The sequence below is a fragment of the Chinchilla lanigera genome, unplaced genomic scaffold, assembly GCF_000276665.1.
Source record: "Chinchilla lanigera isolate Chin_1 unplaced genomic scaffold, ChiLan1.0 scaffold00032, whole genome shotgun sequence".
Taxonomy (NCBI): Eukaryota; Metazoa; Chordata; class Mammalia; order Rodentia; family Chinchillidae; genus Chinchilla; species Chinchilla lanigera.
Genome location: NW_004955433.1, coordinates 16,076,982 through 16,104,463, shown reverse-complemented (window position 1 = coordinate 16,104,463; position 27,482 = coordinate 16,076,982). Strand labels below are relative to the sequence as shown.

At 52.5% G+C, this 27,482-nt stretch overlaps 1 protein-coding gene and 1 long non-coding RNA gene across 3 annotated transcripts in view; one reads left to right on the top strand and one right to left on the bottom strand.

Annotated features, from left to right (window-relative positions):
- LOC106148945 overlaps positions 1 to 4,255 on the bottom strand; it is a 21,497-nt gene extending 17,242 nt beyond the window's left edge. Inside the window, exon 1 of the long non-coding RNA XR_001234744.1 lies at positions 3,942 to 4,255. This is a non-coding gene — a long non-coding RNA (uncharacterized LOC106148945). The remainder of the gene's footprint in view (positions 1 to 3,941) is intronic.
- Positions 4,256 to 4,278: 23 nt separating this feature from the next.
- Slc38a7 (solute carrier family 38, member 7) lies at positions 4,279 to 17,717 on the top strand. 2 transcript variants are annotated; one of them, XM_013516230.1, is made up of 11 exons: positions 4,279 to 4,367; positions 7,461 to 7,848; positions 8,473 to 8,671; positions 8,873 to 9,017; positions 9,921 to 10,019; positions 10,742 to 10,799; positions 10,997 to 11,111; positions 12,416 to 12,563; positions 13,054 to 13,253; positions 13,892 to 13,946; positions 15,620 to 17,717. In XM_013516230.1, exons 2-11 carry the CDS (start codon positions 7,579 to 7,581, stop codon positions 15,720 to 15,722), a joined length of 1,392 nt encoding a protein of 463 aa, XP_013371684.1. In that variant the 5' UTR covers positions 4,279 to 4,367; positions 7,461 to 7,578; the 3' UTR covers positions 15,723 to 17,717. The 2 variants fall into 2 exon arrangements, with proteins under 2 accessions (XP_013371684.1, XP_013371685.1); XM_013516231.1 differs by lacking the exon at positions 7,461 to 7,848 and having other exon boundaries at positions 4,296 to 4,367.
- The last annotated feature ends 9,765 nt before the right edge of the window (positions 17,718 to 27,482 follow it).

Genomic DNA, 27,482 nt, shown 5'->3' with positions numbered 1-27,482 from the left:
TGGCAAGCACAAGGTCGTGAGTTCGGTTCCCGGTACCGGAGAAAAACCAAAAATAAATAAATAAATAAATAAAAATAAAGTAGGAACACTACATGATCATCTGCAATAGATGCAAAAGAAAAAAAATCAGTTAAAAAATCCAACCTGAGCATGGTGGCAGATGCCTATAATTCCAAATGAGGCAACCTGGGCAGTTCAGTGAGATTGTCTCAGGAAAAAGAGAAAGAAGGAAGGAAAGAAAAGAAAAGAAAAGGTAAAGAAAAGGAAAGGAAAGGAAAGGAAAGGAAAGGAAAGGAAAGGAAAGGAAAGGAAAGAAAAAAAAGGGCTGAGGACATAGCTCCATGCAAAGTCCCTGAGTTCAATCCCCAGTACCAAAAAGATCCATTTAATAAGTGGTAAAGCATCTGAACAGACATTTTTTTCATAGAAGATAAAAGATACAGCCAATAAGCACATGAAAAGACATTGGAGTTCTTATTTATGAAGAAAACTCAAACATAAACCACAATGAGATTAACCACTTCATACCAATAGGGTAGCTATGATACAAATAATAGAAAAGCCAGGCACACTGGTGCACATCTGTAATCCCAACATTTTGGGAGGCCGAGGCAGGATGAGAATAAATTCAAGTCTTGATGGGGAATTTAACGAGAGCCCTGTCTCAAAAAATAAAAACAGGCTGGGGATGTAGCTCAGTGCACAGGCCCTGGATTCAATCCCTGATGATGATGATGGTGGTGGGGCTGAGCGTGGGGCCCAGTGGTAGAGCACCCCTGGCTTTGGTTCCCAGTAGCACACACACAAAGATAAACAAAAATCATTGGTGTGAATGTAAAGAAACTGGAACCCTCAGGGATATAAATGGTGAGGCTGCTTTGGAAAACCACCTGGCAGTTCCTAAAGTGGCTGAATATAGTTACTGTTTTACCCATCATTTCTATTTCTGCGTTACCCAACAGAAAAAACACTTCACACAAACACTTGTACATGAACATTCATGCCAACATCATTCACAATAGCCAAAAAGCAGAAACAACACAAATATCCATCCACAGATAAATGAATAAACAAATGTGGCCTAGCCATATCACGAAATATTATTTGGCAATGAAAGAGAATAATGTAGCCAGATGTGGCAGTGGGGGGGACACCTGTAATAGCAGCTATCTGAGAGACTGAGGCAGAAGGATTGCAAATTTGAGCCCAGCCCTAGCAGTTTGGTAACTGAGTAAGACCCTGTATCAAAATTAAAAATAAAAAAAGGGCTGGGGAAGTAGCTCAGTGCAAAGGCCCTGAATTCAGTCCTCAGCACCTCCAAACAAACAAACAAAGGATAGGCAAAAAAGTCTACTCATAGTTACCAGGGTCTTGGAGGAAGGAGGGGTGAGGAGTGCTGCTAATGGTTACAGGGAGTGGGGTGTTCTGATATTACACAGTGGCAATGTTTGTAGAATTCTGAAGATATTAAAGTCCCTTTATTTGAACTGGGCATGGTGGCACATGCCTGTAATCCCAGCACTTGGGAGGTTGAAGCAGAAGGATTGCTGCGAGTTCCAGGCCAGTCTGGGCTATAAAGTAAGTGTAAGGCCAGCCTGAACTGCATAGCAAAACCCTGTTTAAAAAAAAAAAAAAAAAAAAAAAGGAAAAAGGAAAAAAATCCCCTTATTTGGCACTTTAAAGGGGTTGGATTGTATTTTAGATGAATAATATCTCAATAAAGCTATTATTTATTTTTTTTAAATCTTTAAGCAGCTAAGATGTTCTTCAACAAGTCACTGAAATAAACAAATTATGGAATATACTATGGAATACTATTTGACAATAAAACCTACACACATGCATATACACATCTGGGATGAGTTTCTGGAGAATTCTGTTGAGTTTTTAAAAACCCAATTCTAAAATGTTAGACTGTATGTGCTATGGACTGAATGTTGTGTATCCCCGAAACTGATTGGTTGAAACTCTAATCCCCAATGTGAAGTATTTGGGGTTTGGTTCTTTGGGCGTTGACAAGGTCATGAGAGTGAAACCCTCATGAGGAGAGGAGAACCCTTATAAAGAAGAGATGGAAGGGCTGTGCATGTAGCTCAGTAGTAGAGCGCTTGCCCAGCATTTAGGAAACTTTGTGTTCAATCCCAGAACCTAAACAAATACATAGAAGAAAACGCAAGGGAAAGCTTGCTTCTCCTCAAATCTCCACCACAAGGACACACTAAAAAGTTGGGCAACTGTAAAGTGGGAAAACATCTCACCTTGCTTTTACCCTAACCATAGACCTCTTAGCTTCCAGAACTGTGGCAAACACATTCCTGTTGGTTAAGCCACTCAGTTTATGGTATTGTGGGAAGCAACCTGAAATGACTAAGACAGGCTGATTCCATGACAGCATCAATGCAGGCACACATTTTTAGAAAATAGCAAGCAGAGGAGTGATTTTAATGGAGGGCCTTGCAGAAGGGAATCCAGTGTGAAAAGTAGAAAAGGTCCTTATGGTAATGTTCGATTTCTTGCACATTATGTGGATACAAACTTCACATATGTAACAAAGTTTCATAGAACCAAATGCAAGCGTGCTTGCACACACACACACAGTGAGAGAGAGAGAGCAAGTAGAACGGGGTATATCTGAATAAAATCACCAGATTGTGTCAGTGCTCATCTCCTGGCTATAGTGTTGTACTACGGTTTTGTAAAATATCTCCATTGGAGGAAACTGGGTAAACTGTACACAGGATCTCTTTGCGTTATTTCTTACAAATACATGTGAATTTTGAGCCGGTTGTGGGGGCACATGCCTGTAATCCCAGCAGTAGGGAGGCTGGGGCAGGAGAACCCCCCACTAGTTCCAGGCCAGCCTGGGCTTCATAGTGAGTTCAAGACCAACCTGAACTACTGTACATCACAAGACTCTGTCAAAAAACAAAACAGCATGTGAATCTACAGCAATCTCAATGACATTTCTAATTTTTAAAATGAGATTTGGATTTCCAAGACACTCCCTATATTTCCTGACTAGTGAGGACCTCTGCTGCAGTGGAGAGATCAGCGTGGTAAAAAGCGCATCAACACACAGGACAGGGAATTAGAATGCACAATATAATGTGACAAGTTATGAGGAACACACAGCCAAGAACAGAAACCAGGCCTCTGGACACCCATTACTTCATTCAACAAATGGACACTGAGAACCTACAATGTCTCAGAGATGTTCTAGAATCAAGGTCCCCAGTTTGTAGCCACGAACAGCACTCAAGCCAGACCTCTCTCTTTTAGGGAAGACTGTGTCTCAAGGAGGTGAAAGCAGTCCCCTACAGTCTCCAGTAAAGGAAACTCCAGGGGCACTAGCTGGTGGACATGAATCCAGGATAGAGAACAGAAAGTTAATGAAGCCAAATAGCTCTGGCTCACTGCCCCAGACTGATGAAGGTGCCAAGCCTCCGAACGCTCTTCCAAGGAGAGGGCAGTGTCCGGCTTGGCCAAGAGGCCAGGCTTAAAAATAGCAGAATAAACACGGGCTGGCTAGGGGCCAGGCTTGGTCAGGACAATGCTGTCAGGCTGATGACTCAGGAAGTTGGGTATCCAAGACTGACGCTGGAAACTACAACTCCCAAGGTGACCCGCGGCTGGCCCCAACGAGGCTGTCATGTGATCCGTGCTCACGTGTCTCCGCAGCCGGCTTGGGAATGAAGCACACTAGGTAGGTGGCAGGAGGTGGGGTCCGGGAGGGTGTACGCGTCAGGTGCCAGGGTCCCTGGAGCCCCCTGCCGAGGCAGAACCCGGGTCCGTTTCCTGCAGGGCTGCGGACCCCGGGCTCGGCCCACTCCCGCCCTTCGTGGCGCCGGCTGTGCAGCGCCGGGGTCCCCCTGGCCCTAGGCCGGGATCGAGTCCCGGGAGCCCCTCGCTAGCTACCTCGCGCCGACCCGCTCCTGCCCCACCTTGCCATGCAGCCCAGCCCCCGTATATCAGAGCTCCAACGCCAGGCTGCACTGGGACCCGCCCTGGGTGGGCTCCGAGGGGGCTGCTGTCATGGTTACATCTCCGTCCAGGGCATAGGGCGTGGGCTTCTAGCTGGGAGCCTGCCGAGGACCCACTGTGACGTTAGTCTTCTCTCTCCCTCCTTGGGCCTTTCCCCTATCTGCCCTGGCACCTCCTTCCCTGAGTTGGTGTGGAGCTGCCCCCTCCCCTGCCCGCCTCTGCTGAGCCAGCCCGGCCCAAACTCTTCTCTCTGCTGACTGCGGATTTTAGGTAAAGTCTTGAGAAAGGACTCAAGCCCAGAGGGAGGTGGGGAGAACCAGACCCAAGACATCTGGGAAGAAGAACCTACCTCCTTCCTCCTAGAGCCGCGCAGCTGGACAGAGCAAGTACGCTGGGAACAAGGGAGCTGAGTAATGGGGATGGTGATGGGGGGGCAGCTCGGCCCCCCAGATCTGTGAGGACCTCAGCTTGAGCTCCTATATGGTGGGGCCCTGAGGTGGGGGTGCCCAAAAGAAAAGCTGTTCCCTGGAGGATCCGGAGCCCCTTTGGACTTAGGACCTTGGACACGTCCCCCAGCCGCCCTTATCGGGAGAACAGGTGGAGGGGTGGTCTCAGCGCGCCCTGGAGCCAGGCGGGAATCCTGGGAGTCCGGAGACTCGCCTGTACCTTCACTGCTCACTGCTTGGAGTTTTCGCAGAGTTGCTGGTGGAGGGGCAAGGCTGTGTAACAGGATGAAGTCCTGTGGCGAGGTCTGATCTTTCTGAGTTCCGCCGCCACAAAGCGCTGTCCCCTCTGGGCTGCGTGCCGTGGTTCTGTGCTTGGTGACAGGTGCACCTGCACTTTCTCCCTTCTCTCTCAAGAGGGTACAGCTTCCAGATTTGTTCTTCCCATCATGAGAAGCAACTGGGAAGCAGCCCAAGGAGCCAGGTAGCTCTTGCACAGCCCCAGGGAGCCGCCCCAGCAGGGAGAGTGGCTATGTGATTGACAGTGGTTAGGTTGTCCTTTCGGCAGAACCTGATAGGTTTCTTTTTCTTCCTTATGGGCTACAAAGCGTAAGTCAGAGAGAGAGAAGTGCAGAATAAAAGGAGTTTTGTCTGAATGCCCTCAGGTCAGGACTCAGGGAGGAAGAGACTCGGGACAGGAATCTGGCGGATTTTGCCAGCCCAGGTAGTAACTAATCAAAAGCTGCCCCTGGGAGGCTGCTCAGGGCTCCTCATTACTCATCAGCCCTGCCCATTTTGGGGGGGATTGCATGCTGGGGATCGAACCCAAGGCCTTGTTTTTGTGTACTAAGCACATGTTGTACCACTGACCTGCCTCCCCAGCCCAGCGCCTCCCTTCTAAACCGGCCTTCACCTTGCTCTTCCCATCAGCTCTCCCAGTGCCTTTGTGCCCATGGTTAGGCCAACTATCACCAGGCCCCGGTTCAGTGATTATTTGCTCTCTGCTTGCTCAGGGTTGAAGATTCTTAGGCATGGTGAAGGGAAGGCAAAATGGAAAGGGCCGTTTGCAAACATAACAAAAGCCATGACCCCTTTTTGGGGCAAGGGGTTGCTGGGAGTTGAAGCCAGGGCCTCACACATGCTAAGCATCTGCTCTACCACTGAATTACATCCCTGACCCTATGACCATTTATTGAGTGCTCAGCCCTCGCCGATACTAACACAGTCCTCACAGGAACTTAGGATGTACAGGCTCAGAGGGGTGAAGTGACTTGCCCAAGTCACACAGCTGGGAAGTGAAAGAGTCCACAGTGAGACTTCAGAGTGTAATCCAAGGCCCACATGGCAGACTGTACCTGCTCAGGGCTGCCGTTGATCTGGGTTTGGGCGTGGTTCTTTAAGACTGTCATTTCTCCTGGGAGTCTTGGGCTGTAGCTGAACCTTGGAAATACTGAGGGTCAGTTTTCGGGGCTGGGTTCCTCAGAGCACCTCAAATTCTGGGAAGGAGAAGTTTCTTTCTGGTTTTCAAGAAAGGACCAAGGCTGAGAGAAAAACTGCAATTCATCTGTGTTTGCCTAGAGTGAGGAGAATCAGTCAAGTAGCAAGCATGGTATCTGAGCTCAGACACATCCACGGTGCCATTTGGGGCCCAGGGCTGGGACAAACACAAACAGGCGGATGCTCTAGGGCGGGACAAGCCAAGGTTTTATTGCTGTGGTTTTTTTATTATTTCTTTTTGTGTGTGTGTGTGTGGTTTTGTTTTTGTTTTTGTTTTTTCCGGTACTGGGGATTGAACTCACGAGCTTGCACTTGCCAGGCAGGCGCTGTGCCGCTGAGCTAAATCCCCAGCCCTTGTTGCTGTTGATGCTGCTGTTGTTGTTTGTTTCTGTGTGGTCCCGAGGATTCACTTGGTTTTTCAAATCCCAGCTCCACCACCTATTGCTATATGATCCCAGGTAAAATGCTGCCCGGCTTAATGCCCCTGGGGTTCAGTTTCCTTCTTGGCAAAGTGGTGACCATATGTCACCTTTTAGGGCTATGCTGAAGATTAAATGAGGTACAGCATCCCATAGCTGCCACAGTGGTGGGCACGTCATAACAGGAGCACACATTCAGCCGAGGAGCCTTGTAGTCTGGCACCAGGGAGCAGGCCTGATGCCAGATGGTAGCACAGGAAAGAAAGCTGAAAGGAAAGTAGGCTGAGCATTGTGAGGCCCTCACAGGCTCCAAGAAAGCTGCAGTGAGCGTCTGAAGAAGTAGGAAGAAACAGGACCTGGGAAGGGGTGGCAAGGAAGGGCAGGGAGCATTTCAAAGATAAGATTGCCAATTATCAGCCAGGCGTGGTGGCGCACGCCTGTAATCCCAGCACTCAGGAGGCTGAGGCAGGAGGGTCGTTGCGAGTTTGAGACCATCCCAGGCTACAAATTGAGCTCAAAGCCAGCCTGAACTGCATAGCGAGACCCTGTCTCAAAAAAAAAAAAATGTATTACCGGTTATTTTCCTGAGGACATCCATGGAAGGGATCAGGGACAACAGTGAGAATTAGCCTGAATTTTGAAAGGTGTTAAAAGCCACCCATAATCTAGTGTCTAGACTAGGGAAGTGCCCTGGGCCTCTCTAGTGCCAACATGTTAGCACCCTCTCTCTATGTTCAGGTCTTATTTTCCCTACAGGTCCTAAAACAAGCAGGGTTTGCCTCTGATACATTTATGTGTCTGCCATTCCGCACGATGTTCTGCACAGAGGTGCACCCAGATTGAATCCTAGCCATGTGATTTTTTTTTAATGTGTTCCTGGGAATTGAACCCAGAGCCTTTACACTGAGCTACATCCCTGGCTCTTTTATTTTTTGAGACAAGATCGCACCAAGTTTTCCAGGCTGGGCTTGAACTGGGAGTCTTCCTGCCTCAGCTTCCCAGAGTGCTGGATTACAGGAATCACTTGGCTACCGTGAGATCTTGGCAAAGTTGTTTTACCTTCCTGGGCCCCAGCCTCCCTGTATCAGGTAACAGAAGTACTTGCCTTTATCCCATCTAGGCTGAAAAGAGTCTGTGTAAAGTAACAGCCTTGGACAGGCAAGTGTTCCCTCCGCCACCCCTGGGATGTGGTCGTGAGGCGGAGCCCACAGCCCTTGCAGGAAGAGGCTCTCGGTGCCATGGCCCAGGTCAGCATCAACAGTGACTACAGCGATTGGGGCCCCAGCAGGGATGCTGGGGAGCGGGCTCGTCTGCTGCAGAGTCCTTGTGTGGACACAGCCCCCAAGAATGAGGGCGATGCCGCTCCTGGGGGCCCTGACAGAGGCACCACTTCCACGCTTGGGGCTGTCTTCATCGTGGTCAATGCCTGCCTGGGCGCAGGACTGCTCAACTTCCCAGCAGCCTTCAGCACTGCTGGGGGCGTGGCGGCCGGCATCATGCTGCAGATGGTGAGTATCCAGCTGGCGGCAGAGATGCAGTGCATGTGGGCCCTTGGCTCTGGGAGCTCTGGGCCAGGCGCGCTCAGCAGGGACAGAGACCGCTGTCCTTCTCTCTGTTACACATGGGCAGATGTTCCCCGTCTGTTCCAGCACCCATTAGTATGAGCCCAGGTGAGGTTTCAGAAGCCTTCCCCATCAGAGAGATGTGAACATTAATGCAAATATAATTTCCTAGGTGTTCCATGGATTTTGTGGTTATATTTTTTAACAAACAGACCCTTTCTTGTAGAACTACTGGGCTATTTACTGATGAGATGATAAGGTAGCTTGCATTGGCTTCAGAGGAGGGAGGGGAGTAAGAGACAACAAGACTGACCATGAATTGGTTATTTTTGAAGCAGTAATGGCACATGGGAGGCCCCTGTACTGTTCTCTCTACTCTTGCGTGAGAAGTATTTCCTTGAAGATTTTTTGTGTTTAGGGAACATCTCAACTTGGCGCATCTAGCTGTTTATTAAAACGGCCTTGCAAGATGAGACCCATTTGCCTGAGTCATGTTGGGCACTGGCCCAGTAATTGCGAGCTTGGCTTCCAGGCCTTCCATGTGCCCTCTTGCTCTGTGTTTGCCTGCAGGGCATGCTGGTTTTCATCATCAGCGGCCTCGTCATCCTGGCCTACTGCTCCCAGGCCAGCAATGAGAGGACGTACCAGGAGGTGGTGTGGGCTGTGTGTGGCAAGCTGACAGGCGTGCTGTGTGAGGTGGCCATCGCTGTCTACACCTTTGGCACCTGCATTGCCTTCCTCATCATTATTGGGGACCAGCAAGACAAGAGTGAGCTTCTCCCCAACATGCCCACTCCAGCCCAAGGGGACCCTGGGGAGGAGGGAAAAGCTGTACACTTACCTGGCCTTCATCTGGAAGTCCTCCCTCCAGGCTCCTGGGCCCATTAGAGGGAGGTCCTGGGGCCTGGCAGAACAGAGGGCCACACCCTGTGGTGGGCCACATGACATTCTCACTTTCCTCCCTATGCAGTTATAGCGGTGATGGCAAAGGAGCCTGAGGGGGCCTTCGCCAGCCCCTGGTACACAGACCGCAAGTTCACCATCAGCGTCACCGCCTTCCTTTTCATCCTGCCCCTGTCCATCCCCAGGGAGATTGGCTTCCAGAAATATGCCAGGTTCGGAGGCCCCGCCCCAACCTGGGCCAGACTGAAGCTCTGATCATAGGCAGCTGGAGACCCAAGGGCTGCTGGGAGCTCTTCTCCTCCAAATCCTCTTCCCCTCCAGACCCCTCACCCGCTCAGGGAGCAAGAGTGGGCAGTGCAGGGTGGGGCAGGGCTTGCAGGGTGCCAGGCTTAAGGCCTCCCTTTTCTGCCCCCATCAGGGAAGACAGCAGCCACTGGCATCAGTGAGATTCTGTTCTAAATGTCCTTGTCAAGGAAGAGACTGGTGATGCCTGGGAATGTGAGGCAGCCTGCTAGCCCGGGCCTTGGTTTTCCCTGAGAGGATGTGTGATTCTTTGAGATCATCCACCCGCCAGCATCTTCCATGCAGCTCAGCCTGAAGAAGGAGTCTAGCTTCCCAGCTTAGAGTCTGAAAAGCTTCGAAGCTCTATTCTGTCTTCTGGTCTTTACAGGAAAGGGTCACACTCAGCTGTCTCCACCATCCCTGAAACGTTGGCATTTTAGTATTTGCAGTCTCATTCTTTACCTTCAGCAGCTCCTAGTTCTCCAAGGCCTGGCCCAGAGGATAGCCTGCTGGCAGGTCAGGGTTTGGCTCCTTTGATGGAAGTTGTAAATGTGCTTCAGAGCCCAGTTCTCTGAGCTATGGAATTGCATCTGTGTATTTCCCAATGGCCAGGAATGTCAGTCAGGTCTGCACTGGCTGTCCAGCCCCTTCCTAGCTGTGGTGGGGCTCTGTGAAACTGACTTCTCAGGCATCTCTTGAGTCCCTGTTTGGCATAGTCCCCAGTGTTCTTTGGACCTCTGTGGTCCCTCGAGCTGGGTATGGGCACCCCTGGGGATGAAATCAGATGGGGCAGCTGGGGCTGGGAGGAGGAAGTCAGTCTCTCCTTCCCACAGCTTCCTGAGCGTCGTGGGCACCTGGTACGTCACTGCCATCATCATCATCAAATACATCTGGCCAGATAAAGAGATGACCCCGAGCAACATCCTCACCAGGTGGGCGAGAGCCCTTGGGAAACATAGGGCAGAAGCCACCATCCAGGCTCCACGAGGTGCTGGGTCGGGCATCAAAATGCCACACTGCCAAATCTTCCTTAAGCTTGTTGGGGCTTCAGGCTGGCACGTGGGTTATTGCAGCAAGGTGGCAAGAGGTTCTGGTCTCTTCCTGGAGGAGAGAGTGAGAGCCAGAGGCAGGAGGAGACTCTGCCACCAACAACCAGGAAGTGTGCCAGTGTGGGACTGGGCACCAGGCTGGGAGATTGATAGGAAGCATTGACACATTTTTCCAACACGTGTTTATCTGTATTTTTTTTTTCTTTTGAGATAGGGTCTTGCTGTAATTCAGGGCGGCCTGGAACTCACTATGTAGCCTAGGCTGGCCTTGAATTTGCAGTGATCCTCCTGTGTCAGCCTCCCAAGTATTGGGGTTACAGGCATGTGCCACCACTCCTGGATCACTTTTTTTTTTTTTTAACAGAACATACCAGAGAAACAAAGTCCATGAGCTAGAAACTCTGGATTTTGGTCCCAGAAAGGCCTTTCAGAGCCTTGTGTGCTGCACTGTAATCTGCAGCTGTCTCCTCGCTAGCCTCAGGCTCACTGTGTGTTCAGTGTATAGAGGGCTGGTTGCTAGAGACCACCGTGGGATAATAAGGAACGAGGGTACATCTGGGGGCTCTCAGTTTTGCAGGCGACACACATTTGTATTTTGTCCACAGGCCGGCTTCCTGGATGGCAGTGTTCAACGCCATGCCCACCATCTGCTTCGGATTTCAGGTGCCAGCTGCAAGGTCCCTGCTGTCCCCTGCAATAGAACCCTTACTACAAGCAGGGCGGGGGAGTCCTGGGAAGAAGGTTAAAATGGGCCCCCAGGGCTTGCCCTTGTCCCTGCAGCCTCTGTCCCCAAGGTACCTCCCTGTGGAAATGGGGGTGCAGTTCCTTTCCTGCCGTGACCATGAACTTCACCCGGACAGTGCCACGTGAGCAGTGTGCCCGTCTTCAACAGCATGCAGCGGCCTGAGCTGAAGACCTGGGGCGGGGTGGTGACGGCTGCCATGGTCATAGCCCTGGCCGTCTACATGGGCACAGGTGAGTGCCCCCCTCCAAGGCCCAGGTGTAGGTACTCCCACTCCTCCTCAAACCCTTGGGCTGCCTGGGGCCTCCTCTGCCAAGACAGAAGAGGCTTGTCTGTCCATCCAGTCCTCAGTTCTGAACCAGTGCCCAGTAAATGCCAAGAGCTGCTCTCAGTGTGGGGACACCATAGAGATGGGTGGGCCTTGTCCTGCTCCGTGGGGGTGCCAGTGTCCCTGAAGACACAGTTGTACGAGAGAGAAAGAGGAACGGCAGTCATTTCCAGGCAGTGGCAGGTGCTGACCTGGCAGTGAAGCCGGAAGGGGCGGGTGGAGGCGATTTCTCAGAGGGCTCCTCTCTGAAGAGGCGGCATTGGGAATGGCAGGGGACGATGCAAAAGAGCCAGACTATGACAGGCTGGGGAGGAGCGTCACAAACAAGGAACTAAAGTGCCGAGCTTCTGAGGCAGGGACAGAAAGGAGTTCTGTGTAGCTGGAGTGCAGGGAGTTGGGGCCAGGTGGCGGTGAGCCCAGGCAGGTGACGGGAGGAGCCAGCTGCCGTTGGGGTCCTGAGAGGAAGCGTTTTAAGCAGGGGGCACGGCTGGGGGAGAGAGGGCGCTGGCTGCTGTGTGGCACGGTTTAGGTGGGAGGGGGCAGGACTGGGACCCTGGGAAGGAGGCACAGGAGCCACCTGGGCCGGTTCTGTTCCTGCCTCTGAAGCCATAGCTAGGAGCAGGAGAGGCAAGGGGCCCAACTTCATGTCGGGAGGTGCGTGCTCTGGCTGGGGAGGCGGGCAGTTACACCCGCTAGAAAGACAATTCAGAGAGAGATGAGTGCTCCGAAGGGAATAAAGCTGGATGGCGGGCTGGGGCTGGATGGCGGGCTGGGGCTAGAGCTCAGGGGCACAGGTGCCTGCCTGGCAAATACAAGGTCCTGAGTGCAATTCCCGGTTCAAAAACAAAAACCGGATGGCGGGTGAGTGCTGGGGTAACGGTGGATGGGCAGGGCAGGGTGTCTGTGAAGGGGACGTCTGACCCAAGACCTGCGAGGTGGGATGGCAGCAGGAGGATCGGGGCAGATCTGAGAGTTAGTGTAGAAGCTCCGAGACAGCAGCGCGCTGGCCAAGCTCAAGTTCACAAAGGCCACAGTGCAGGGACAAGCGGGGCTCCAGCCAGGGGGCATCTGAGAAGGCACGAGGTTGGCCGCTGCTCCCCGCTGACTCCAGAGCTGCTCGGCGTCCTCCAGTGCCGAGGCTGCATGAAGCAGGACTTGGCTGTCCGCCCCCGACCTGGCCCCTATCCTGGCCCCTATCCTGGCCCACAGGCATCTGCGGCTTCCTGACTTTCGGAGCCGCTGTGGACCCCGACGTGCTCCTGTCCTACCCCTCGGAGGACATAGCTGTGGCCGTTGCCCGCGCCTTCATCATCCTCAGTGTGCTCACCTCCTACCCCATCCTGCACTTCTGTGGACGGTGAGGCACCCACCTCCCCGCCACTCAAAGCCCCTGTCAGCCCTTCATCCCGGCCCTCGGCCTCCTGTGAAACCCCTGGGAAGAGGCTGCAGCCCATAGAAGAGTCCAGGCCTAGCATGGCAGCCGCCTACTCCAAGCGGGCCCTCGAGGGCACCTTTGCCCTGAGCAGTGTGAGTGCTCCAAGAGTCTGGAGCCCAGCTCCGCTCCTGAGCTGGAGCATGCTCTCCTAGCCTCCCGGAAACCCAGGACAGTTCCGTTAGAAGCGGGTGAATAGTGCTGGTTCCCATGAGATGAAGCAGAGCACTGACCTCCATCCCATCCAGCCCCACAGCAGCCAAGGCCAGGTGCCATTAGGCCCCGGTCACAGAAGAGGGAACTGAGGCTCAGGAATCAGGGCCTCGCTCACAGTCGGCCTGGGGTACGATCTGGCTGCTGTGAGATGGGGGAGGGCGTTATTAGGGCATCCCTGAGCCCCTCCTCTTGAGCGCAGGGCGGTGGTCGAGGGCCTGTGGCTGCGCTACCAGGGCGTGTCCGTGGAGGAGGACGTGGGGCGGGAGCAGCGGCGGCGCGTGCTGCAGACGCTGGTGTGGTTCCTGCTCACCCTGCTGCTGGCGCTCTTCATCCCTGACATCGGCAAGGTCATCGCCGTCATCGGAGGCCTGGCTGCCTGCTTCATCTTCGTCTTCCCAGGTGCGGAGCCTGATGCCCCTGTTCTACAGCCCCATAGCATGGACTCCCGAGCTCCCTGGCCTCCGTGCCCCACTGGCTCTAAGCCTGCCCTGGAGAGTAGCCCCCTGCATCTGGCACTGAGCGGTGGATAGATACTGGGTTCTGCCCAGTACAACCCGGAGGGGCAGGGGCCTGGCAGAGGTGCCCTGACAGAGAAGTCAGGAGACCCGAGGCCTAGACACGGGTCGCTGCAGATCCTCAGGACACTGTCCTGTCCCGTCTGCCCTGAGTTCACCCATACTCACTTGTTTCTGCTATCCAGGAGGCCTCCTCCTGGTCAGCCCTTCCCACCAGGCTGGGAGCAAGGGGTCCACATCAGCCCAGGAGTGTGCTGGGAGGGGCCCCAGGGTGTGCACCACCACTGAGTCACGCTGAGTGCTGTCCCTTTTGTTCTGAACCTCTTGTGCAGTCAAAGGGTGCTGGCCAGTGTTGGTGTGTGCAGGACAGCAGAGGCCAGGTCTCCAGTGTAGACAGGGATCTCTTTGGGAGTAAACCTAGGCCTTTCTCCACCGCCACCACTGCCTCTTAGTGGGGCGGGGGGCTGGGCAGAGGGAGGGAGCCCCTGCCCTACAGACGCAGGGCCACTTCTTCTCTTCCAGGGCTGTGCCTCATTCAAGCCAAACTCTCTGAGATGGAGGAGGTGAAACCAGCCAGGTAAAGCAGGGCCAGTGCTGAAGGTCCTCTCAGGGAGGTGTAGGGCATGGGGGAGACTGGAGGGGATCTTAAAACAGGTAGGAGTCAAGAGGCCTCTGTACTTAGCTGGGCTGGAGGTGCACACCTGTAATCCCAGCCTTGTAGGAGGCTGAGGCAAGACGATCACAATAAATTCCAGCCCAACCTGGGCCAGTAGTGACTTAGCAAGACTCTATCTCAAAGAACTGAAAAAGGCCCTGGAATGTAGCTCAGTACAAAGGTGCTGGGTTTGATCCCTTAGTACTGCAAAAAAAAAAAACAAAAAACAAAAATCAAAGAAAACGCACAAAATTTGCAGTGACGCATGCCTGTAATCCCAGCTTCTCAAGGAGGCTGAGGCATGAGGGTTGAGGATTGAGGGTTGAAGGTTGAGGTTGAGGCTTTAAGCCCAGCCTGGAAAACTTAGTAAGACTCTGTCTCAAAATAAAAAGTGCCCAGGGATATAGCTGACTCGATCCCCAATACTGGGAAAAAAATTGGTGAGTCACAGGTCATGTTCATTTGACTTGGGCACATGGTTTCAAGGCAGTGCAGGAGTCCCAGCAACAGTGAATGACAGTGCCCTTTCCCCCAGACCTCCTCCTGTGCTAGATACAGTAGCTGTTTTGCCGGGCATGGTGGCACACACCTGTAATCCCAGCACTTGGGAGGCAGAGGCAAGAAGATTGCTGAGTTTGAGCCCAGCCTGGGCTACTAAGTGCGCTCAAGGCCAGCTTTGGCTGCATAGCAAGACTCTGTCTCAGAAAACAAAAATAAACAACAAAAAAAGAAAGCAATAGCTGTTTTAAAATCTGTTAGTCTAGGGGATGAAAAACATCATCCTGCTTTAATGTGCACATTTCCCTTCATAGGAGAGGTAAAAAAAAAGGTTCCATGCCTTAAGGACAATTATTCTTTAATACTACTTTTTTATTAAAGAAAATGTAATAAATACACACCAGATGTGGTGACCCATGCATGTGATCCCAGCACTCAGGAAGCTGAGGCAGGAGTATCACTAGTTTGAGGCTAGCTGAGCTACATAGCAAGACCTTGTCTCAAAATCAAAACAAAACAAAACAAAAACTTAAACTTTAAAACATATCCCAGATATATATAAAGACAAGAAAAACAACACTTAATCTCAGTACCCAGTGATAATGCTGTTGCTGTTTTTGATATATATGTCTGCAGATGTTTGAGGGGTTTTTTTTTCTAGTATTAGGGATTAAACCCAGGACCTCACACACGCTAGGCAGGTGCTAGGCCACCTACGGAGCTACATCCCCAAGCCAGATGTTTGCCTTTTGGTTCTTTTGTAATGACATGGATCACTTTGCGTGCAGTCTGGTTTTTCTTAAACATCTTCCCTGCAGAAGATCCACATCCTATCCCTGGCATGCTGTGAATGGTCAGTTTACCCCACCAGGTCCCAGTCTCCTTGCCTGGCACTAGGCACAATACACCAGGCCTCACGCCTTTTTATGAAAAGGTCCTTAGGAAGTCAGACATGCTCTCCCAACAGCAATAGTATAAGTAGGTGTGGAGCTTAACTGAAGTATACACCGGTGTAAGTATGGATGTGTGCGTGTATATACACAAGTCTGCAGTCACCAGCAGGATGACTGATCCGGCCCCTCTCCTCTACTGTGCAGCTGGTGGGCCTTGGTCAGTTACGGAGTTTTCTTGGTCACTCTGGGAGCCTTCATCTTTGGCCAGACCACAACCAATGCCATCTTTGTGGATATCCTAGCATAACCACTGCCTCGAAAGAAGCACATGGCCTTGGCCATTGGACCCAGGAACCTGCCTCTTGGAGCTGTGGGGCCTCCCCAAGTCCAACGTCATTCCAGCTGGAGGGTGATACCTGCACATCTAAGGGCAGTTCTGGAGCAGCATCTGGCCCTGCACCTATGGACTGCTCAGACCCAGCTCCCTCCAGCCCTGGCAGTGCTGTGGGTGGTGGCAGACTATCTCGTGTCATAAAGGGACTTCCATTTCCCAACTCTCAGTTCTCTATGCCTGGACCCCAGGGGTGAAGACAGTCTCAGAAGATCCAGGTGTGAAGACGGAGTCTCAGGTCAGGCAGGGTGGCACATGTCTGAATCCCAGCATTCAGGAGGCTGAGGCAAGAGGATCGCCACATGTTCGGGGCCAGCGTGAACTATGTAGTGAGATGCTTTCTCCAAAAAAAGAGAAAAGAGCATGTGGAAGGGTCTAGTGTCTTTCACACAATAGCCTGTGCTGCGTACGGGCTGTGCTCAGTACCCAGGGTCTGGTGCCTGCGCCAGTCCATCAGCCCCCACGGCAGTGGTGGCCTCTCCTGGGGTCTGGCAACTCGAAGGTAGCACTGAAGTCATACAAATGCTGAGACGGGTAGATACGGCTTGTCCACTCCCTCCTGGACCACAGTGAGCCTGGTGGCCCCTTTCCTGTGGCTGGCTGACATTCCTTAAGTCTTGGGGGCCCCATCCTGCCTCTCCCAAACCTGATAATCCAGGTTGGGCCCCTGCGTTCCTCCTCAGACATCACCAAGTCTACTGTTTACAAATGGTGCCGGCCCAGCTCTGAAGCCAGGGGCGCCCGTGCTGTGGTGCTGAATACTGTCCTCCTCGTTGCTTTCCCCACGGGCAGAGGGGAGTCTGCTTTTCTCGGATTTTCAGAGGCTCAGAGTGGATGACCGAGGAGGCTGGGACCCTCCACAAAGGCGGGGCTGGCCGGCGTCCGGGTGAACCTCACCTTCTCTTTCAGCAGTTCCTTCCCCTCTCCCCGCCGCTGCTCTCCCCGCTCCCCAGCCAACCCAGAGAGGGAAAGTTCCCTCCCAGCCTGGAACTTGGCTGCTGCCGCCCTCCTGCACCCCCACGCTGCTTCACCCCATCCCATTTCTCTGTGTAGCTCAAGGTGTTTGCTATTTGAGAGTCGGGAAGCCCTCCCATCCGCTTCCTCCGCTCTCCACCTCTGTCGGGTCTGGCCTCCGCTGCCTGTCAGCCATCTTGAGGTCACCCCTGGATTGTTGCCCCAGACAGGGTGAGGAGCTTCACTGTTCTCTCCCTCCGTGGTCCCGCTGTTTGACCCCTTTGGCCCCCTCTTCTGCCCCCACTCACGTTGGTAAATCCCAGGTACAGAATCAGACTTCCCCCAGACAACCCCAGCGTTTCCTAGGCTCCTCCTACCTCAGCCTTCCCTGTGGGAATGAAAGCCCCCCACACCCAGCCAGCAGCCTACTGGCTGGGGCAGTCAGACCTAAGAAATAGAATCAGGCCGGGCTTGGTGGCACATGCCTGTAATCTGGCACTCAGGAGGCTGAGGCAGGAGGATCACTGTGAGTTCGAGGCCAGCCTGAACTGCATAGCGAAATCCTGTCTCAAAAAGACAAAAAAAAAAGGATCAGGCTGGGGCCAAGGTGGATAAGCTCCATCTCTCCTGGGGCCTGCTCTTCCCCGCACCCAGGCCAGCCCCTCTCTGCTGTCCTCTCAGCCTCTGGCACAGCACCAGGCCCTGCAAGACTACAGGACGGGTTGGCAGCTCCACAGCCTTCAGTGCGGCGTAGGAGGGGGCGGGGGTGAGGCAGGGGCGCCGTGCAGAGGTGGGCTGGCCCAGGAAAGGAGCCGGACTCTAACCTCTGAGCCTGACCTCAGCCCCTTCCTGGCCTCTAGCTTTCCCGCCCCTCCCCTCTCCATCCGGGTATTTTTTGTTTCTCTTCTACACGTTCAGAGGTGGGAAGATGGTTAATAAAGGGGCTCGTGCTGCTGAGCTGTGTCCGGTGTCTGATGCTGGGGACAGAGCCCAGGCTATGGCCAGGAGGGAGGAAGGCTGGGTGGAAGGTATAGGTGTCAGTCATCTGTGGCCCCGTCCTACACATGACAACCACTGTGCTCCCTTCACCAAGCAGAAACCCAGGAGTGGCTCTGGACTCCTCCCTTTCCTTCCCCGTCCCCCCGACCTTCCCCACTGCCTCGGGAACATGTCTCCAGTCCTGCTACCCCTGCCCTGACTCCAGCCCTCACGCTGTGCGTCAGACTGGCCTCATGCTGCATGCTCCCCTCCCCGACCTCAAATCTGGAGTGAGTACCCCAGTCCTGAGCACTCACCCCATTTTTTCCAGGACATGCATTGAGCAGCTCGGCTGTCGTCCTCAGAGTTGTTCCCCAGGCTCAGTGCTGGCAGGAAGATACTCAGCAGGACAAACCCTGCTGGGCCTCCAGTCTTCCTGGGAAGGGCGATGACGAGCAAGCAGTCACACACGTACACTTGTAAGCTGAGTTCAGTCCCAAGAAGGGAAAAGAGGGCATCCTACTGAGGCTGTTTGCTTTCTAGGAGCAAAGGAGCCGAAATAATCAAAGGAGGGAAAGTTTATTTTGGCTCATGGTAGCAGGAGTTCGCATGGCCCTGTGGCCTTGGGCCTGTGGCTGAGAATAAGTGATAGGTAGGGAACAGGGTCATCATATCTCCTCCAAGGGAACATCTGCAACGACATAACTTCTTCCAAGTGGGTCCTGCCTCTTCAAGTTTCCACACCTTGAGCTCCACAAGCTGGGGGCCAAGCCATCAGCACACGGGCCTAAGAGGACATTCACATCCCGACTTTAGCAGGGACCATCAAACTTGAAGAAGGGGCCGGCATGGCTGGAGCATTACCTGGCAGAGGGAGGGCTGCAGACGTGAGTTACTAGGGTTCTGGGCTCCCGGCTTGTACGGCTCCCCCTTTGGGCCAAGGTTCGTGGCTGGCTAGAGGGCCTGGGAACTGAAGGCTGGCTTTCCCTTGCACGCTGAAGGAAGGAAAGCTCACATCTGTGCCAAAGGTGAACTCTAGAGCAGGAAACCAGACTCATCAGTTCATACGCTGTAGTCACGACACCACACGGTGACACTCCCACACCCGGGGAGCTCTTGGTCACTGCGTCTCCCATTGGACTGTAAGCGCTGTGGGGCCGGAGTGTGTCCTCAGCCAGCAGGCCCCTCAGCCCCGGGCGCCATGTAGGAACCGGGAGCTCTGCCCTTGGGAGATGAGGGAACGAACAGCAGCTTGCACTGAGTCCTTGCATCGCGCCCGTGCCGCACTTGTTTCACCCTCATCTGGTGCTCGCAAATCCAGAGGCCAAGGTGAAGAGAGGGTAAATGGTTCGCCCAGGGTCAGTCACACGGGTCGTCGGAGGGAAGCCGGAAAGCACTCTTCCGGGCACCATCACCGAGTGAGCAGAGGGCACCCCGCCAACCTAATGACCTCTGACCCTGAGGGCAACCACAGGAACCTGCCACCCCCACGTGAGCACCAGCATCAGACCCGGAACCCAGTGTGCCCCCCCCACCCCGTCCAGATCAGGAGCATGCGCTGCCTGGTGGCTCTGGGCAAACAGCTTCACCTCTGTTTCTTGGTGATCACCGACCTTATTCACCTTACAGGGTAAAGGGGAGTCAGTGTAAAAGAAAAAAGTACTTGTAGCCAGGCGTGCTGATGCACACCTGTAATCCCAGCTATTCCAGAGCCTGAGGCAAGAGGATCTCAAATTTGAGGCACAGCAATTTAACAAGACCCTGTCTCAAAGTGGAAGGTTTTTTCTGGTACTAGGGATTGATTGAATCCAGGGCCCTTGCACTGAGCTACATCCTCAGCCCTTTTTAAAAAACATTGTAAGTCAAGGTCCTGATAAGTCACAAATTTGCCCAAGCTAGGCTTGAACTTGTAATCCTCCTGCCTCAGCCTCCCAGCTTGCTGGGATTGCAGGCATGTACCACCCTGCCCAGCTTCAAAGTATTTTAAAAAGGGCTGGGGATGTAGCTCAGACCTCTCTGGGTTCCATTCCTAGTACTGAAAAGAAAAAAAGACAAAAGTACTTGTAAAATCAATTTCTTCTTGGAAGCACATGGCAGGATTTTCCCACTACCTCCTGGGAGTCAGGGTGCTTCTTAGCTGTCACAGTGATCACCTTCGGCTACAGCTTCCATGTCAGCAGGCCTGGGTGGGGCCCAGGTCTAAGGTTAAGGCTCACAGTGAGGCCCGTGCTGTTGTCCTTGCCTATTCTCCGGAGCAGCCGAACAGAGCAGACAAAGTCTGTGGCCTCAGATAGACCTGGATTGAGTCTCAGTGAGGCCTTTTACACTGTGAGAGCACAGAGAATTGCTTCACTTCACGGAGCCTCCTCCTTGTCTTCAGAAATAAAGTGGGGGTGAGGGCGCCCACCTTGTAGATGTAAAGATGACAAGTCCACCGCATAACTGTCTGCCCAGACGCCTGGCAGACTGCAAGGACTATGTTGGTCCCATCCCTGTTCAGAAGTGCGCAACTACAGTTTCTCCATTCGGTCACTAGAGGGCGCGTCTGCAACATTTCTGGCTTCAGAGGAAATGCCAGGCCTGGCACTAGGGCTCCCAGCGACTTGGCTACTGCCTGGTACCTCTAAGTGGCACACTTATACTAAGGCAGAGCCACCTATAAATGATGGCCTCCAGTCTGGTTCGGAAGTGAAATAGTCACAGAAACTGTAGCTGTGTGTGACCACCAGTGACTGTAGTTCCAGCTATTCCAGAGGCTGGGAAGGGACTGTTTAGACCCAGGAGTTTGAGATGGACCTGGATAACATAGTGAGACCTCCTCTCAAGTAAAGAAAGGCTGGGCGTGGCGGCGCATGCCTGTAACAGCATTCAGGTGGCTGAGGCGGGAGGAGTGCCATGAGTTAGAGGCCAGCCTGGGCTACACAATGATCTCAAGCTCAGCCTGACCTGCATAGCAAGATCCTGCCTCAAAACAAACAAACAAAAATTTAAGAAAAAAATTATATAGGAACACTCTGGGAAGTTGAGGCAAGAGGACTGCAAGTTCAAGCCTAGCCTGAGCCACTTAGCAAGTCCTTGTTGCAAAGTAAAAATAAATGAAAAAAGGGTCTGGGGTGTAATTCAGTATGAAGGTGGGGTTCAGCCCCAGTATTGGTAAAACAAAACAAAACTAATTGTGTAGGTACATGTGCTAGGTGTAGAATTAAATATTGCGAACCTAGATTTGCTAATGATTCCTATTCATCCCCAGTACCACAGAAAAGAAGGAAGGAAGGAATGGCGTGGGAGGGAAGGAAGAAGAAAGGACCCCAGTAAAAGTGGGGAGAAGGCAGAGACCATGCCCTGCAACCATAGCAAGTTTCCTAGAGGAAATAGGCCAAGGACTCATCCACTTGATTATTCTCCCATTTTTAAAAATTATTTCTTGGTACCGGGAATCAAACTCACAACCTTGCGCTTGCCAAGCAGCCACTGTTCCATGGCCCAATTATTCTCCCATTAAAGACAAAATTGATTCAGCTGGGCATGGTGCCACATGACTATAAGCCCAGCTATGGGAAGGCTGAGGCAGGAGAGTCGCAAGTGCAAAGTCAGCCTGGGCAACTTAGCAAGACCATCTCAAAATAGAAAAAAGGGCTGGGGCCAGGGGCTATATCTCAGAGCTCCCTGGGTTCTGTCCCCAGTACAGCAAAAGAACACAAAAAACATTAATTAGTGAAGAGTACACTACCTATAACAGAACAGCCCTAGAAGCTCAGCGGTGCCGGGCGTGGTGATGCATGCCTGTAATTCCAGCACTCAGGAGGCTGAGGCAGGAGGATCATTGCGAGTTCAAGGCCAGCCTGGGCTACAAAGTGAGCTCAAGGCCAGCCTGAACTGCATAGCGAGACCCTGTCTCAAAAAGACAAAAAAAAAAACAACCTAGAAGCCCAGCAGCTTAACACAGCAAGCACTTAGGTGTCATACACACCCAGTCGGCTGCAGGAGGCCCTGAAAAGGCCTAAGCCTGGCAGGTCTGGTTGAAACTTTTCAGACAGCGTAGATGATCCCTGCAGTGAACATCCTCCTGGGTGTGTCCCTGCACTGACCCCCTGGTCCCCGGCAGCACTTGGTCTACCCAGGTCCACCTGTGCTCTTCTCAGCTGAGCTCCCTTCGCTGAAGGGGACCCTTGGCGAGTGGCTCCACCTGTCAGGGCCTCTGTTTCTCCATCTCTACGGGGAAGGACGGGCAGGGAGCAGCTCACAGGCAGAGGACATGCTGAGCATGCGTGAGGCCCTGGCGTGGGTCGCCAGCTCAGAATGTAAACCGGAGAGAAATGACATTCATTCACCTTATTTAGCTCACAGGGTGAGGGACAGTCAGTGCAAAGAAAGAAGAACACACTTGAAAAATAACAAGTGCTTTATAACTGGAGGCCGAATTTACACCACGGGTGTGCAAAGTCAGTTTCTTCTCAGAGACATGAGCCGCTGCGGAAAGTTGTGTCACACAGGCACTGACCAGTGGACGTGAACAGCGAGGGCCACCACCACAGAGAGAGGGACTCGCAGTCATGCGGGAGCTGGTCTTTTGGTTTTTGCTTTGTTTTCGGTTTTCTGGAGACAGAGTTTTACTTTGTAATTCAGGGTGGCCTCAAACTCATAGTGATCCTCCTGCCTCGGCCTCCTGAGTGCTGGGATCACAGGCTTGTGCCACCATGCCCAGCTCTGGTTTTATTTTTTAATCTGGCTGTCCTACATCCTTTTGGAGGGAAGTTACACAGTGAGTTGAAGGCCAGCCTGAACTACACAGCAAGACCCTGTCTCAAAAAAAAAAAAGACTGAGGCAAGAAGGTACTATGTTTGAGACCTGAGCAACTTAGCAAGACTCTGATTCAGAATAAAATAAAAAAGGCTGGGGATGTAGCTCAGCAGTTTCTGGGCTCAAGCCCCAGATTGCACCCCCCCAAAAAAAACCCAGAGAGAATCAATATGGATAAATCTCAATAAAAATGTGAATTGAAGTTAAAATCTAAATACTACAAAAACTTTCAGAGAAAGAATCCAAGAAAATGTCCCAGAATTGAAGGCCATGGGTCTCTGTGTTTAATCTGGTAATCAGACTTTAAGAACCACACACTGGCAACAAAGACGAAACCTTAGCTCCTCTGCAAAGTATGGGGGGTTGGAAGGGGGTTCTCAGTATCATTTAGCACCACTCTGAGCTGCTTCAAAATTTAAATGAAAATGGTTTTTAACCTAGGTTTCAGTATGCAACCAAACCCTCAATCGGTGTGAATCTGAAATTACAACATTTTCAAATAAGCACAGGGAAATTACATTTGCATTCCAAGAAACCTTTTTCAGTCAGTGAAAGAAAACCTGGCATGGTGGCTCATGCCTGTAATCCCAGCATTCTGGAGGCTGAGGCAGGAGGATCACAAGCTCAAACCCAGGCGAGGCAAGTTAACAAGACCCTATCTCAAAATAAAAAAGGGCTGACCAAAAAAGTAAAATTAAATTGGAAGATGAAAAAGGGTTGAAGTCGCAGCTCAGTGCTCGGGTCCTGGTCTCAATCCCCAGTACAACTAAAAAAAAAAGTCAGTGAAATATGTGCTTCAGTAAGATGGAGCTGTAAATCCAGAAAGAAGATGAGACTTCAGGGAGGAATCTTTCAGAAGTGACAGTCAACAGCCACCCAGGGGCTGGGACGGACCAAGAAGCGTGGTGGAGAGGAACAAGCAGGAAGTCAGTGGTGACTTACAAGGGCAACCTTGCTTCCTCTGCGCTGCTCACCAAGTTCAGCAAGACTTAGAACGTCTTCAGTGCTGAGAGAAAGAGCCAACCTACAGAAGGGGAGAAATGCAGAATGCACGGGCACTCCCTCCCTGGGGCTCGTCCTGGAGCCCATGCTGTGAGCACACTGAGACTCGCTGGAGGATTCATGTCCCACCTGGGGCGTTTCAGCTTCTCACTGCAATAGTCCTCAGTGGTTTCCCCCGTCCTCCTCTCCCAGTCATATCTGCATGTTCTACACGAGAAGAACAATGAGAAATTCTTAGGTGGATTTTTTTTCTTTTTTTTTTGAGGTAGGGTCTCACTATGTAGTGCTGGCTGGCTGGCCTCAAACTCACAGCGATCCTCCTGCCTCAGCCTCCTGAGTGCTGGGATTACAGGCGTGCGCCACCATGCCCAGCCCTAGGTGCACATTTTTACCTAGGTTTTGTCTCTGAGCCCTTGAGGAGCATTTGGGTGGGTTTCCCTGGTCGGCTTGAAGAGAACCAGGCATCCTCAAACACCGAAGCCAAGTGATCTAAGACCCACCTGGTGCACTGGAAAGAGCTAAGCCAGGCCAGGCCTTCATGAGCCATCTGCTGGCTCTGAAGTACAGCAGCTGCTCCACAAGTCTGTGGTCATCCGGGGGACTCTGTGCGGAGGGCCACGTGCAAGGACCTGGTGCTCTTAGTGCTGCTCACTCCCAGGCAGCTCAAGGCCAAGGGGGAGCTGAGCTTCGAACAGAGGCCAGCAGGGCTCCCCACCGCGGCACCCACTACAAGGAGGTGTGCATCAGTCCTGCACATTGCACGGCCCGCTGTGCTTCTGCCTCCTGCCCGAGGGTGCTCCAAGCACTTGGGGGCCGTGCAGAAGGAGCCACAGGCCCCGACGTGGTCATCATGAACTCCTGCCTCCGGGCCATCTCCAGGATGGCCGAAACTCCCGGAAGCAGTACCTGCATAAACTGGAGACCCTGTTTGAGCGTGTGGGCCCGGTGCTGCCCCATCTTGCCTCCTGGTGTGGAATGGGGCTGGAATGACTGTGCGCACGCACTCCGCCAGCTCTCCTGCCTACTCCTGGCCCACGTAGCCGATGCCTGGGGCATGGAGCGGCCCCTCAAGGCCCTGCTGGACCTGCTGTGCCAAGGGGGCCCTGCCAGGGAACATCCTGGCAGGTCGAGGGGTCAAGAGGCGCTGCCCTGCCTGGGGAGATGAGATGTGAGGGCCTTGTCTCTGTCCCACCCTGCCCCTGGCTCCTGCTCAGGTCCCCACCCTTACCCTTGTCCCCACTCAAGTCCCAGCGGCCTCCTCCCACTCCCCCCTACCAGAGGACACCCCAGTTCCCACCACATCCCCAAGATCTTTCCTCAGACCATATTTTCCAGTCAGAGCAGTTCTCTGTCCATTCAGACATCCCCTCATCTACCCAGCCAGCATTTGCCTTCGAGGTGGACTTTATGCTTGATCCCCAGCCGCCTAGGTCTGGCTTCCCCTCACCCTGTTACCAGCAGCGGGCCCCGTGCTGTGCAGGGGTTTCCCCAGGTGTCTTGTGGAGGACCCCTGTATGCCCTGAAGGGCAACCGGACAATCAGACAGGCCAAGTCCAGGCCTCAGTAGACTGACTTCGGCCTTTTTCCTCACAGACGCCACTGTGAGGTCCGTCTGGCTGTTCGCCTCAGCAGGCCGTGCACACTGACCCCACCAGGTTAAGCCCGCACAGTCCCTGCATGGACGTCCTTGCTCCTTGCTGTTACCAAGAAAGGCCAGGAGGAGCAGTGTGACTCATTCTCCTTGCCCAGCCTCCCACCCGAGGAGACCACGGCCTGTTCCTGCCTCCCCACTCCCTATTCTCCTTGCTTTTGTGCAAAAATAAAATTAAAATACAGAAAGTTTCGTGAGGAAAAAGAAAGAAGGGAAGGCATCCAAATGCAAGGAATCAACCTCAGAAAAAGCATCAAAGTGGTTTGAGAAGGACAGCTGGGCGGCTGGTCAAAAGCCGGCCAGTTCGGGGGAACAGCAGTGTGGGCTGCTGGGGGTGGGGACCCTGAGCAAACAAGAATAAGCAGCGGGGAGCAGCACCAGGTATAGACAGAGTTGGGAAGAGGGACGGTGGGCATTTGATGAAAGCTTTTTAGTACCACTTGATTTTTAAAATTAATTATTTATTTTTGTGGGGCTGAGACTTGAACTCAGAGCCTTGCACATGCAAATCAAGCACTCTTCCAGTGAACTACACCCTGAACCCCTACATTTATTTTATTTCATATTTGTTTGTTGACGGAGCTGGAATTTGAGCCATGGGCCTTCCCACTGAGCAGCACCCCCAGCCTTTTTACTATTTTTTATTTTGAGACAGGGTCTCACTAAATTGCCCAGGCTGGGCTTGAACTCACAGTCTTCTGTCTCAGCTTCTCAGAGTGCTGGGATTACAGGTTCCAGGCAAGTGCCACCACTTCCAGTTTTTTAACCGATATATAAAAACATAATTAGGGCCAGGTATGGTGGCGCATACTTGTAATCCCAGCCCTCGGGAGGCTGAGGCAGGAGGATAGCTGAGAGTTCAAGACCAGCCTTTGCTACAAACTGAGTTCAAGGCCAGCCTGAACTACATAGTGAGACCCTGTCTCAAAAAGATAAAAAAAAAAAAAAGACATAAACAGCCCATAATAATTGTACATACTAATGCGATAGTCTGTGATGCTTTTGTGCATGTATACATGGTGGACTGCTTAAATCAAGCTATACAGGGCTGGGGATGTAGTTCAGCAGCAGAAGCACCTGCCTGGCATGCGCAAGGTCCTAAGTTCGATTCCCAGAACCAAAAATACCCTAAATCAAGCTAGACACAGCTATCTCCTCAAATGTTCATCATTTCTTTATGGTGAAAACGTTCAAAATACTTTCTTTTAACCTTTGAAAGTGTAGAGTACATTACTATTATCTATATGATTTTTTTGACCCATATGCACTACCAGTTTAGATTTTTTTCCAATCAATATTTGACTTTTGGAAAAGCAAATTTAGTCTGAGACAGTAGTGTATATGAGGCAGGAGGATTAAAAGCTCAAACCCAGTTTGGGGAACTTAGCTGCTTGTAAGACCCTGTCTCAAATTTTTATTTTTTCAGATTTTTAAAAAGGAGTAAAAGGACGAGATCCCCTGAAGCAAAAGCCCAGTGTGCGCTACTGAGAACAGAGCAGCGCCATTCAAAGCAGATGGAAAGTGGAGGGCTGGGTGTGGTGGCGCACACCTATAATCCCAGCACTCCGGAGGCTGAGGCGGGGGGATCGTTGTGAGTTCGAGACTAGCCTGGGCTACAAAGTGAGCTCAAGGCCAGCCTGAACTGCATAGCGAGACCCTGTCTCAAAAAGGCAAAAAAAAAGGGGTGTGCAAGGGGTGGGTGCGTGGGTGAGGCGTGGGCCAGTGGGTGAGTGGGCTGCTACTTCCTCTCCCGCTTGAGTGAGGAGGCTTGAGGGGAAGCAGATCCCCGTTCCCACTGTGTTCTTCACAAGGAACTCCAGTGTCTCTGCTGAGCATCTCCTCCTTTCAATTTGGCCTTAAGGGTTGAAATCTTTCTAGATGGACCCCGAGCCCTGCTCCCAGTGCTGGCTCCAGCACTGACCCACTCTGAGGCCTTGGGAGCATCCCTGTCTTCTGGTCCCTCCTTTGCGAAATGTGATGGTGAGGTTCTGTGGCTCCTCCCAGCTCCGGCCAATCCCACTGTCTTCAGCCTGTTTTCCCAGGTCCCCAACCCCAGGGGGCGGTGGGGTGTAAATAGAAGCTCTCTTCTGCTCGTACTTTGAAAAAAAAAAAAAGAAGTGAAACAACAAGAAGACGGAATCGAGGAGCAAAAGAAGCAGCATTTTAAAGCTAGGAGCCGCTACTGTGTGTGCAGGTGTGCACCAGAGTCAGGCTGCTCAATAGGCTGAGGCAGGAGGATTGCCAAGTTTGAGGACAGCCTGAGTAACTTAGTGAGATCCTGTCTCCAAAT